The sequence below is a fragment of the Dendropsophus ebraccatus genome, chromosome 2, assembly GCF_027789765.1.
Source record: "Dendropsophus ebraccatus isolate aDenEbr1 chromosome 2, aDenEbr1.pat, whole genome shotgun sequence".
NCBI lineage: Eukaryota > Metazoa > Chordata > Amphibia > Anura > Hylidae > Dendropsophus > Dendropsophus ebraccatus.
In genome coordinates, this window is record NC_091455.1 from 45,854,758 (window position 1) to 45,868,987 (window position 14,230).

The 14,230-nt window shown below is 38.8% G+C and overlaps 1 protein-coding gene across 4 annotated transcripts in view; it reads right to left on the minus strand.

The window, feature by feature from the left end:
* Positions 1-359: 359 nt before the first annotated feature.
* The window catches only part of HNF4G (hepatocyte nuclear factor 4 gamma), a 73,870-nt gene continuing 59,999 nt past the window's right edge, over positions 360-14,230 (minus strand). For all 4 annotated transcript variants that reach the window (XM_069957452.1, XM_069957453.1, XM_069957454.1 and 1 more), the window contains 6 exons: positions 13,908-14,063; positions 7,778-7,865; positions 7,533-7,685; positions 6,046-6,282; positions 3,623-3,745; positions 360-2,369 (listed from right to left, as the gene is read on the minus strand). In XM_069957452.1, coding sequence (XP_069813553.1) covers positions 2,251-2,369; positions 3,623-3,745; positions 6,046-6,282; positions 7,533-7,685; positions 7,778-7,865; positions 13,908-14,063 — 876 coding nt within the window. In that variant the 3' untranslated portion in view covers positions 360-2,250. The remainder of the gene's footprint in view (positions 2,370-3,622; positions 3,746-6,045; positions 6,283-7,532; positions 7,686-7,777; positions 7,866-13,907; positions 14,064-14,230) is intronic.

Here is a 14,230-nt window from a genome sequence, read left to right on the forward strand (position 1 = left end):
CAGGAACTAACGAGAACAGTAGCAAATCCCCATATAAAAACTCACCTGCTCTCTAGACTGGAAAGGATACAACATCATGCAGGACATGCAGCAGCTGATTAGTACTGGAAGACTGGCAATTTTTAATAGAAATAATTTACATTTGCTTTTGCTGACACTGAGTTGTTGTTTTTTTGTTTTTTTTTGCTGGAGTACCCCTTAAAAATCTATGAGTGTTCACCCCCTGATATAATGCAAGGAACTGGAACATGGCTCTTTCCTAAATTAATATATTGTACTTCAAGCATTCATGAACAAACACTATATTGTAAGCAATAATACAAAAAAAATTGACTTTAAAAGTAATTTATTACATATAAAATAATTAAACATTATTATAGTTATCATACCTGGTGGATTATTATATAAGAATATCTCCTTAGAAGACAGAAATAGCTTTCTTAAAACTTTTATCTTTTTTTTTTTTTTATAATTTTCTTTTAGATTATGCTGCTATTTTTATACAAGTAAACAAGCTTTGAAAAAGGTGAATAGGTGAAAAATTAAATAGTATCACAGTGTCGAATGTACTAGTGTACTGTAAACATTGGCATTTCCATCCAGTGTGAACAAATATTGCTGACTGAATTATTAACTTTATTATACAATAATAACAAATATAATAAAAAAAAGTAATAATAGCTTTACTATAAACGCATATACATAAATGGAAAATACATGAAGATATGCCTCACACTAATGTTAATATATCTGCTGACAGAAATAAACTTGCATGTATCAATGTAGGGGTGTATCTGGAATGCTGAATACTGAGACATGTGTCTTCATGTAGTAGGTGTCACAATAAGCCTATTTAAAGAGACTTTGTCAATCGGTTTCTGCTGTCCTATCTAAGGGTAGCACAAACTAGTGACAGAGAAGCTGAACAGAATGATGTATTACTTACATTGTTCATTATGTGCATGAGCCCAGTAGTCCCAGAGATTCATGAGAAGCAGTAGCTGATTGGCAGTTATCTGTAGCTGATTGGCAGTTATCTATCCATGCTGTGTATAGGCAGCAACTGTCAATCAGCAGCTGGAGGGCAGGGGAGGGGTGTGGCAAGAATCCTATTCTCCCGCATATTAGGAGAACAGCTGAACAGAATGATGTGAGTAATATATTGATCTGTTCAGCACTTCTGTCACTAGTTTATGCTGCCCCCATTTGAGGCGAACGTACCATCAGGTACATTTGCTTTAAGTGTTGTACATGAATAGAACGGCACCGACACGGGGAAGCAGATGGCACAGTCCTTTTTTTCCCATGCACAGCAGCGGTTTATTATTGAGTATCGGCCCGGGCTAATGGACTGGGCCCCTCTATGACACAGCTCCATCAGAATCAATGGAGCCAAGTCAACGAAGAGCTGGGGCTTCCTCCCACTAGGGGCTGGCCGGCCTGCCTCCAGTGCTTCAGCCCGGGCCGATGCTTGATGATAAACCGGCGCTGTGTGCGGGAACTGGGCTGTAGTTCAAAAAAAGGACAGGCATTGGCTTCCCCGCGCTGGTGACATTCTATTCATGTGCAACACTTAAATTGAATGTACTTGATGGTACATTTGCTTTAAGGCAGCATATACATAGTGACCGATTCCCTTTAATAATCATGGCTAGGGCACTGGACTTATTGTTTGCCCAAGGTGAAGGAGAGCCATTTTATGTCTCTGCTTTAGTGACATGTCACTACAACTTTGTTGGATGATTAATTAGTATGATCTAGAACAGGTATCAGGATCCTTTGGCCCTCCAGCTGTTGCAAAACTACTATTCCCATCATGCCCGGACAGCTTAAGATAAAGCTTTGGCTGTCCAGGCATGATGGGAGTAGTAGATTTGGAGCACCAAAGATTCCCTATCCCTTATCTAAAAGAATATAATAGATCTAAAAAGATGTGTAATACAACACAAAAAGTAACACATTAAACACATAAACATAAATTATATGTCATATACAAAGTATTTGTCAATGTAGCACAATAGCAATACTACAATATATTCCTGTGTCTGGTGTCTATGATTTTCAGCACCTGATATCATAATAGAATATGCACTGAAATTATAAGATGATCTTGAGATTTGCAAATGATAAGTATTGAGTTTCTGAAACTTTTTTTTAAGTGCCACCATGAGCCCAAAAATCACCATAAAGGTCAAACTGGCAGTGTCCATAAATGTCCCGACATCTTTTATCTTACACAAGAACATAAGGTCAAGGCTTTTGTTTCAAGATAGACTGATGTGTGATAACTGTTGCATGGTTTGTAGATATCTTATACTGTTCTTGTCCTGAGCCTTGTGGAGGGGAAGGTAAAGGTGTTTCAGGAGTAGCTAGAAGAGAAATATAGGAAATAATTTAATATATATGTCACTGTCGTGAAATTCTTTTTTGCAGAAATCAATAGTCCAGACAATTTTAAGAAACTTTGTAATTAGGTTTATTAGCCGAAAAATGCATTTTTATCATGAAAAAACTGTTTGAAACTCTCCCCCCTGTCTTCATTGTTCTCCTATGGAGAGAGCTAAATAAAACACCAGTACAACAAAGAGTTAATCTACAAATTCCTCGCCCTTTATCTCCTCTGACAGTCACCACTGAACTCTCTGAGCTCTGATTATAGCTGTCACCCAGCTTCATTCCTGTAATCCCTTTGTTCTCAGCTTTCTGCTGTCGGCTAACTCCCTCCTCCCTCCCCTCTCCCTAGAACAGACTGGGTATGTCTGATGCAACAAGTCACAATTTCCTGATTTTTTGCAGTGGATGGAAAAGAGGAGGGAGGGGGGGGGACCTGGGAAAAGGCTTTTTAAATGCAGATAATGGCATATTTGGCTAATAAACCCAATTACAACGTTTCTTAAAATCGCCTGGACTATTGATTTCTGCAAAAAAAAATAAAAAAATACAACAATAAGTATAAAAATTAAAAATATACAGTTACACTGTCTCGTACTCACATCTTAGGAACCTATTATTTACCCTTTTTAGAAGTAATTATCCCCCCCCCCCCCCCCAAAAAAAAAAAAAAAAAAAAAAAAAAAAAGCTGCTCTCATGTATCATTTTAACCCTTCCTAACCTATGTCTTCATTTTTCTGCAGTTCTGATCCTTTTACTTTCTTTGGGTCGGCACCAGTATGATTATCTGACCAGGAAGCAGCTATATTTCCCAATTTCGTGGATTATCTGGGTCTTAGTAACTCCCTAGTTACAACAGCTCACTTCTCCTGCCTCCCTCCACTGACCTGTATGGAACATAGTCCCTCAGACACAGCTCGAGATCTCAATAATATCTAGTTCTTTGGGACCTAATTTCCACATTTCTTTCTCCACTACCCCCACCGATTTAACCTTCTTATTTTTTAGGCCTCATTCAAAATCCACAAAATTTGTCCTTAATTGTAAATTTAATTCAGCTGATATTTATAGAGGCCATTGTCACTCAGATATCATCCTTCAACAAATCTCATTCTGACTGTAATTTAAAAGAAATTAAGAAAGAAATAGTAGCCATAGAGTTTTGTTGTATGCTGCAACCTAAGACCTGTTGGTCCTGTTTAATCTGATTGTACCTTGATAAATACTTACCGATCTGTTCTGGGTGCAGAGATGCAGACATGGAACTGACAAGGAGGGTCTGTCCCACTATAGGGTCTTGAGATAAATGGGGATGTGTCAGATGATGCATGTGATTAGACTCAGCCGCCGAACCTTTAAGTAGGCATAATAAAAAAAAAAAGGGGGGGGGGATATATAAATACTTTTTTTTTAACAATGTGTCATCTGAAAATTAAATCCAGTTTTATGTTAAAGGTATTTAAAAAAAAAAAAAAATTCTATTCTACTATCTATATTATTTAAAAAAAATGTTGAAATCACGCAGTTTTTATTCTAGCCACTAGGCTCAAAAACAAGCTAAAACTTCCTGATTTGCCTGTCAAGATAAAAAGGGGGCTGCTGGAAAGGGATGTGTATAGAATTACAGCAACAAGTGACACCAGTAGATAGGAAAGACAATAGACATATCTCAGGCCTCTCCTACCCTGTGGAATGACCTCTGTACAGGTCACAGAGGTTACAGAGCATGCTTACAAATGGATCTTATACAAATATGTTCCTTTTGTCTATGTCCATGAGTCTTGCTGTGAAGCACGTCACTAATTGCTGTTTAAACAGATCAAGCTATATGGCTGCTCTTTTAATAATATACTAAAAATAAAATAATGTGCTAAAAATAAAATAAATTAAAAAAGAAAAAAAAAAACGAACATGTATTTGTCTCTAACCAATAAAAATAAATCTAGTTAATACATTCCCTAGCTTACAGCCTGTCCCAGAGATAGGTCATTAATATTGTGATCCTGGAAAATGTATTTAAAGGGAGACTAACAGCATCTAACCTGCTGATATGTCCCTATAGTGCACAGGGCGCCGCAAAGAACTGACATGTCAGTTTTCTGTGGCCGCAACTCAGTGAATAGCGGCCGCAGAAAGCCCTGTAAGTTAACACAATGAAGTGAGCGGCTCCAGCTGCTTGCTTCATTGTGTGCTATGAGGAGGTCTGATGCGGGCACGCGCTGATGCGCCCGCATCATAACACTGCAGCCGGAAAGATCATCCGGCCGTTACCGCAGTACAGGCCGGGATGATCTTTGCAGAGATCGGCCGTTCTGTGACCCGGCCGGGTCACGGAACGGCCGGTCTCACACACCATGGGAACATAGCCTTATACAGTGTATGGTCTCGTAGGGATAGTTCACCAGCCGGTGAAACTGTAGCTTTATATAAAGACTTCCTAGCTGCAGACTACCTAGACAGCACATGGGCTATCGCAAAGAAAATTAAAAAATAATTATTATTATATAATTTATTATTTATTATGAAATGCAGGTATTTACTATATCAGACTGGGAAAAACGACTGGTCCTTTTTAAGGAAAATTAAAGTTTATTGCATTAAGTTTAACAAAATCAGAACTATGGAAACCACCCAACAGTTTGGCTAAAGTTCTCCCAAATAAATATTTTTTTGCAGTTATCTATTAGACTAGCTGTAATTGTAAAGTTAGATGTAACTGGTAAATTATTAACACGCTTGGGAATTGTCACAATGACATTTTATGACTATGTTCACATAACGTCTTTTTATGTTTTTAAATTATCTGCCGTTATTTAACATTCACGGCCGTCAGTAATGTTCATGATCATTAGTTACGTCGGTCAATATAAAACAGCAGCTGTTACTTTACCTAAAAAGACAATTTGTGAACACAGCCTATCAATATAACTCAATATCTTTTTTTGTAAACACTGGCTCTGTTCACTCATAGTATTTCTGTTAGTCTTTTGGTCATTTTTTTCCCCTAACCAAAACTAGGAGTGGATTAAAAAACAGAAAGGCTATGTTCACACTAAGTTCTTTTTATGCAAAGAACGGACGCTGATTTCAATGGAATTAGCATCCGTTCTATACTGCACAGGCAGCACTGTGTTGAGGTCAGTGCAATGCCGCCCGCTGTGTTCACACATTATTATTTTAACGCCCGTTCTTTAGAATAATGTACCTGCCTATTATTTCAGGACGTTGTGCAATGAAAAGCGTCCAGAAATAATAGCTGTTCACACAATGTAATGTGCTGTGGCAGCTGCACTCTGTGATTAGTGAATGGACAATTGATTTGAGGGCACACCCGACGGTACCCACAAGTCAATGTTACAAAAAGGATTTTCTGCAGCTGATACAGAGGTATCGGTTGCAGGAACGTGCTGAATGCAGCCCGGCGGCGGGCAGTTTAACACTGTTAAACACTGTGTGAACATGGCCATACTGTGCAAATCTTTCCATTATAATTTTGCCCTGTCAGTTCCACTCCTGATTTTGTTTGAAAAAAGACCAAACAAAAGATGAATGGAAACACTATAAGTGAGCATTGCTAAACTCCTATTTGAAAGACAGAGTTGATTATCAATAAACATATTTGTATTAAAAGAAATATTATAAAAATATCTTACCCCCTAATAACATTTCTTGGAGAAGATTGTCAATCTTAACCATTCCAAACCATTTTACAAACTGAATTTGTTCAATCATTTGCCAGGTTATACTCTGAAGAGTAGGCAACAGTAACAGAAGTTCCCCAAATCGTCCTCTAGAATCATATTGCCTATCATTGATGTAGTCCTCCAAACCGATCTGTACTTGATAGCGCATATTTTTAATCTTCATTGGGTCACTGAGTCCTTTAGCATCTGTGAATCAAAAACGTTTTGGTTAGCTTACCAGAGTCTAAAATATGATTTAATAATATTCACAAACCTGTAGCTATAGTCACGGTAGCTTGCCGCTCCCCCCCCCCCCAGTTTTTAACCATCATGACTGGACAACCAAAGAATGATGGGATGTAAGGCATGATGGGAATTGTAGTTTTGCAACAACGGGAGGGCCAAAGGTTCCCCACGCCCGGTTTAGATCATCTGTCCGAACCGATGTTTAAAACATGAGCTAGTACTAAACTGCTGGAATGCTCAGTACTCAAGTCGAGTATTTCATAATGTTGTAGTAACTAACCCCATTAAAGTCAATGGGAAACACAAGGAATTCTTCAATGGCCTCCTATTCAGCCTTCTGAGCAGGTGTAGATTTCTGCCATGATTTACTTCTGTGAGCCTTTTGGTAAATCATGCCTCCTCTCCACCTTGGTGCACCCTCCCTGGTGAGCAGATGATACGGTTGGCATATGCCAGGGACAAGGGGCAAATCTGCACCTTCTCTCTGGCGTACGCCAGTGATGCAGCATTCATAAATGTCCCCCAAAGCCTTTTGCTGGCTGGCTTAGAGTAATTATTTGCAAACAGTGTAAACTACCCCACCACGATAAGGTGGCCTCATATCGGGGCAGACCCTACACTGTACTATGGCCTCTCCATGGCGTGTTACATGCCATGGAGAGGCCATAGTACAGTGTAGGGTCTGTCCCGATATGAGGCCACCTTATCGTGGTGGGGTAGTTTACACTGTTTGCAAATAGTAACCAAGAGCCTCATTATTTTTGTGGAAATTCTTTTTTGCAATTGGGAGGGCTGCTATTAACTATTTTCATGTCTGTAGTGGGTCTGTATCTTGCTATTGCAGTGAGCTGTTGCATTTTTCTGTGTTTTTGTGTGTTTGCAATTTCAGCCATAGCAACATGCTCCTGCCGAGTGTGAATGGTGTTTTAGGAGAGCTGACCAAATTTGTCTTTTTTTCTTTAGAGTACTGTTTACTGAGCTCAAGATGCTCCTCCTTTTCCCTCTTTCAGCTCCTCCTGTCAACCAATCATTGTGAGACAGCCCTCCACAATAGCTCACTATGTAGTGACATACTGTAGATGACTGAATCTATGACTGAAGCCCTGAACTATGTGTTACGTAAAGTATACATAGAGCCTTTGCTAAGTTCACAGACATTGTTGTAGACAAAAATATTTCACTAACATACACCTTGATTTCCAATGTTTTACCTGGATCAAAAAATACTATAGCTTTTAAGCAAGCATATTCATTATCATCTATCTGGATATCCTGGAAGGGCTGGATAAGTTCATCCAGAATTCTGTTAGCCACTCGGCTTATTTCCATCTCGCTGCAGTTTCGATGGATGACATAGTTATTGCCTGTAATAGAAAGTCAAAATGCTTTATCATATACATAATAGGTCTGACTTTATACATTTTTTTTAAACAATAAACAAAAACAGTAACATTACCTAACAGTAAGATATCTTTGAAAACCATTGAACGTTTTGTTATGCCAAGCAAAAGATGTTCTCCAGCATGTGCCCTTAATAACGCCACCTTCAAAAAAAAAAAAAAAAAAAAAAAAGATATTTACAGGGTTTATATACAGTCTGGATGTTAATTTTTTGTTTACAGTATATGGCTATGTCCCCACAATGTAAAAATAAAGGCAAATAACGGCTGTTGTTGTGCAACAATGGCCGTTATTTGCCCTTATTTTTACATTGTGGCAATATAGCCTGTGGCTCGGTTCACACGTTGTAAGAGTGCGGCTGTATTTGCGGCTGTAATTGTGCGGCGGTATTTTTGGTGGTTCGTGTGTATGCTTGGAAGTATAGGATATGCGGCTGCACAGTGCACACTATGTATGAATCTACGGCCCTATCGTAAACGGACCCGTAAAAAATGAACAAGACCATTGTTTGCGGCTGAATATGCGGCCGTGGATTGACAGGCGGTCCGTACGGAGTACTTCAAAAATAGCCGGCAATGATGCCGAATGCCGAAGCCTCTAATAGTTAATATATTAAATTAATCAAACACATTTTCTTTGTAATCAAGACACTTTCGTTGATCAATAATTTATTTCTAACGAATCCATCATTTTGCAATTAAATATACTGTTAAAAAAAATAGATATATAAATAAATGTATATTTATCTATATATTTATTTTTTGACAGTATATTGAATTGCACAATGATGGATTCGTTAGAAATAAATTATTGACCAACGAAACTGAATTTATTTCAACGAAAATGTGTTTTTTTAATTAAATATTAATTAGTACAGGAAGCTCTATAAGCCGTTAATTCATATGCCGGCAATAGAGCATTCTGTACTAATCATCACTTTACTTTAATGAAAACATCAAATGTTTCTTCTAATTATGTTATCACAATAGCATTATTAGAAGAAACATTTAGAATTATATGTGCGCTCAGCTGATTGGCTGTTCGGCTGAGCGCACATATAATAAGCCGGTCCGCAGTACAGTCACTTCATTGTGCTGCGGACTAGCGAAGAGGACACATCGGGGTGAGTATACAGATCTCCACACCCCCTCCCCGGCACTGCACCCCTCCCAGCAAGGAAGGGGGGTCACTTAACCCCTTCCTTGCTGGGATGGGTGCAGTCTGACATCAGTCTGGCCCCCAAGGGGTTAAGGGGGATGCAATACATCCTCCCTTAACCCCTTGGGGGCCAGACTGTAAGCAGCGATCTGTAAAGATGCTGCATACTGTAAGGAGCACAACACCGCTCACAATGATGGGTGTTGTGCTCCTGTTTGTGTGTTTTTGTGTGTTTCTCCCTTTTTGTTTTTCAGATATCGGTATCCTGGGGATTACGTCGGATTCCATGGACTACGTCGATGACCAGCGTTTTTTTAATGTTTTTTTTAATAAAATGGTCAATGAGGGGTGTGGGGGTGTTTTTATTTGAATAAAAAAATTTGTAAACTTGTGTCTTGTCTTTATTTCTTTACTTTATAGACTTAGTAGTGGAAGCCGTCTAATAGACGGAATCCATTACTAAGTCGGGGCCTAGTGTTAGCCGGTATAAAATGGCTAACACTAACCCCCCATTATTACCCCAGTACCCAATGCCACCAGGGGTACTGGGAAGAGCCGGGTGCCAGTGGTCCCGGAGCGTCAAAATTGGCGCTCCTGGACCGGGCGGCAGCAGGCTGGTAAGATTTAGGCTGGGGAGGGCCTAAACCAATGGCTCTTCCCACCCTGGTGTTACCAGGCTGCTGTCGCTTGGTTTTTAACCCGGCTGGTTATAAAAATAGGGGGGACCCTATGCGTTTGTTTTTTTTTAATAAATAAATAATAAAAAAAAAACGCATAGGGTCCCCCCTATTTTTATAACCAGCCGGGTTAAAAACCAAACGACAGCAGCCTGGTAACACCAGGGTGGGAAGAGCCATTGGTTTAGGCCCTCCCCAGCCTAAATCTTACCAGCCTGCTGCCGCCCGGTCCAGGAGCGCCAATTTTGACGCTCTGGGACCACTGGCACCCGGCTCTTCCCAGTACCCCTGGTGGCATTGGGTACTGGGGTAATAATAGGGGGTTAGTGTTAGCCATTTTATACCGGCTAACACTAGGCCCCGACTTAGTAATGGATTCCGTCTATTAGACGGCTTCCACTACTAAGTCTATAAAGTAAAGAAATAAAGACAAGACACAAGTTTACAAATTTTTTTATTCAAATAAAAACACCCCCACACCCCTCATTGACCATTTTATTAAAAAAAACATTAAAAAAACGCTGGTCATCGACGTAGTCCACGGAATCCGACGTAATCCCCAGGATACCGACATCTGAAAAACAAAAAGGGAGAAACACACAAAAAACACACAAACAGGAGCACAACACCCATCATTGTGAGCGGTGTTGTGCTCCTTACAGTATGCAGCATCTTTACAGATCGCTGCTTACAGTCTGACCCCCAAGGGGTTAAGGGAGGATGTATTGCATCCCCCTTAACCCCCTGGGGGCCAGACTGATGTCAGACTGCACCCATCCCAGCAAGGAAGGGGTTAAGTGACCCCCCCTTCCTTGCTGGGAGGGGTGCAGTGCTGGGGAGGGGGTGGGGAGAGCTCTATACTCACCCCGATGTGTCCTCTTCGCTGGTCCGCAGCACAATGAAGTCACTGTGCTGCGGACCCGCTAATTATATGTGCGCTCAGCCGATCAGCCAATCAGCTGAGCGCACATATAATTCTAAATGTTTCTTCTAATAATGCTATTGTGATAACAGAATTAGAAGAAACATTTGATGTTTTCATTAAAGTTAAGTGATGATTAGTACAGAATGCTCTATTGCCGGCATATGAATTACCGGCTTATAGAGCTTCCTGTACTAATTAATATTTAATTAAGAAAACACATTTTCGTTTAAATAAATTCAGTTTCGTTGGTCAATAATTTAATTCTAACGAATCCATCATTGTGCAATTAAATATACTGTCAAAAAATAAATATATAGATAAATATACATTTATTTATATATCTATTTTTTTTAACAGTATATTTAATTGCAAAATGATGGAATCGTTTACATTTAATTATTGAACAATAAAAGGGACTTTATTAGACAGAAAATGTGTTTTATTAATTCAATATATTAACCATGAGACACATCGGCTATAGTGCAGAGGATCGCAAACCCCGGTAATAGCGATTCATGTAAACTGTGTTCTCTGCTTTCCCAGATGCATCCAGAGGTGTTTCCATCACTTTCTTAACATTTTATTTGTTATTTTTAGTTGAACCAGATTTCCAAGTAAATGACCGTATGTTTTGAGCCGCATGTCTATTTTTTCCCACGGCCGGAGTTTCACCCGCACATTTACAGCCGCATAAAAAATACAGCCGCACAGTTACAGCGTGTGAACCCAGCCTGTAAGTGCAATTGTTATTATACAGTATTTGTTTATTACAAAATGATGTCCCTTAAGAAAAATAATAAATGTTTGAGTATTCAATATAAATTTTTGAGACACTTGTTGGTTATAATGGGTGTAGTGCAATAAATTACATTGCCGTTGTTACAATTACATTTCCCATGTGTGGATGTCTTGCTGGTGTTACCCTGTTGTTTTGTTTGTTTGTTTGTTTTTAACCCTTTGAGGACCAGGCCCAAAATGACCCAGTGGACCACGCAAATTTTGATCTTAGTGTTTCCTTTTTTCCCTCCTCCCCCTTCTAAGAGCTCTAGCACTTTCAGTTTTCTTTCTACAAGCCATGTAAGTGCTTGTTTTTTACAGGAATAGTTGTACTGTGTAATGGCGTCATTCATTTTACCATAACATGTATGCTGGAATTCCAAATATATTATTTATGAAGATATAAATAGGTGAAATCGTAAAAAAGAATGCAATATGGTAACGTTTGGGGGGTTCCTGTGTCTACGTAATGCACTATATGGTAACAGCGACATGACACTATTATTCTATAGGTCAGTCCGAACACAACCATATGCAGGTTTACACAGATTCTCTAATGTTATAAATATTTTTTTTTATGAAGTCCTTTTTTTTGGCAATTAATTATTAATAAAATGGCCCTATTGTGACGCTTATAACGGTTTTATTTTTTCACCTACGGGGCTGTATGGGGTGTAATTTTTTCCTCCATGATCTCTAGTTTTTATTAATACCATATTTGTGAAGATCGGACGTTTTGATCACTTGTTATTGATTTTTTTAAACATATATTGTAATATAAAATCAGTAATCCGCGCACTTTTTTCCCTCTTTCCGTGTACGCCGTTTGCAATGACGCTTGTTATATTTTAATAGATCGGACAATTACACACGCTACGGTATATTAGTTGTTTATCTATTTATTTATTTTATATATTTTATTTATATAATGGGATATGGGGGGTTATTTCAGCTTTTATTGGGGGAGGGGCTTTGGGGTAGTGTAATAGTGTTTTGAACTTGTGCATACATTACTTTGATTGCTCACACTGTACAATGCTATGCTATAGGCATAGCATTGATCAGTGTGATCGGCGATCTGCTCATTGAGCCTGCCTGTGCAGGCTCAGTGTAGCAGATCGCCGATCGGGCCGCACGGAGGCAGGTGAGAGACCTCCAGTGGTCCGTTTCAATAATTGTGACCCCCGCAGTCACATTGTGAGGGTCCTGATCAGACAGGGGACTCCCCCTGTCACATACACTTAAACGCTGCGGCGTTTAAGGAGTTAATGACCTTGGCAGCGCGATCGTTGCAGCGTGTCATTACCGGTGAAGTCCCGGCTGCTCACTGCAGCCGGCCCCCACCTCCTATAAAGCGGAGCGTGCTTCATAGCGGGAGAACCACCCAGGACTTACAGTTACGTCCAGGGTCGTCTGGTGACAGACTTCCATGACGTAACTGTACGTCCAGGGTCGTCTAGGGGTTAGTGCAATAACAAAATTGAATATTTGGAAATGTATGCCCATGTTTCTATGATATAAAATATGTGACAGCATAGATATATGATCAGTATGCACTGACAGGCTATGTTCCCACAACATAATATTTCAGTAAAGAACGGCATCTGAAAATAAGAGCTGTTCACACAATGTAATGTGCGGCAGCCGTTCATTACATTGAAGTGAATGGTTAATTGATTTACGGGGAAAAAATTATGTATCTGCACTCGATACAGAGGTATTGGCTGCAGGAACATCCTAAATGCAGCCTGGCAGATGGCAGGTTAACAACTTCCATTGAACCAAGTGTGAACATAGCCGCATAGATATTTGTAAATTTTTGATATTTACAAAAACTATTGTGTATAGTCTTCCCACCTGCCTGAACTCTTATTAGCCAATATAATATTCAGTATAGATTAACCAGTCACATTCCAAGTGTACTTAAAATATGGGAATCAATGAAATGCTACAAGTTTTTGGCTTTGTGCACACAATGGGGGATATTTATCAAACTAATTGCGCCTGTTTTTAGTCTAATATATCTAGTTTGTGCCCAAAATAAATCTAATATGAATTTATGAAACTTTTTTAGACAAGACTATGCAAATTAGATGCGACTTTTTGAAATAGATTTTTTGTTGTTAATTAGATCGAAAGTGCGCCAGAATTATTTTTTTAGCTAAATTTATTAACTGCTCAATTTTTTAAAAAGTCGCATATATTGGCGCATCGCTACGTTTGCTTCGAACTAGGTGAATTTATTAGACTAATTAAAAGACCATTATTTTTCAGACACATTTACTATGCTATTAGACAATTTACATAAATTTGACTTAACACATTAAATTGGAAATTATGCCAAAACATCTTTGACAAAATAGTGTTTTTATATTTATTAGTAAATATCCCCCTATGTCTTCTTTTTAAGGCTGTCATTTTGACCCCAAAACTTGTCTGTTTTATGCAAATGGCGACCATCATTTGTATAAAAATGCCACGTCAAAATGACAGCCTTAAAAAAAAAAAAAAAACTGCCACAAAATGGCCAAAAAAAAGAGGTTGTGTGAAGATTCTCAGATTTTTTTGCTGTTTGTTTAAATTTGTTTGTTTGTTGATTCACAATGCCAGCTATATCCAATGTATTTTTTTTTTTTTTTGCTTTTTACCTGATCATCCAGAGGAAGCTCACAGAAGGCAGGGATGTATTTTGCCCACTCCACCAAGACCAGCAGTTGCTGCTTCATGGATTCACAAATATCACTAACACTAGCAATTTTCTTTGTATTTATGTCAGTACTTGTACCAGAACTTGAGGTAGTGATCTAACCGTGTTGAAAAGAGAAAGAAAATGAATAGACTATATTAAAATAGAATTCACATAAGAAATTACCTTTGGCCAACACAGTTTTTAAACAAAACCCACAGAAGCAATCATCCAAATAATTGAAAAACTCTGTTGCCATTATGGATTTCTCTTACAACATGCATG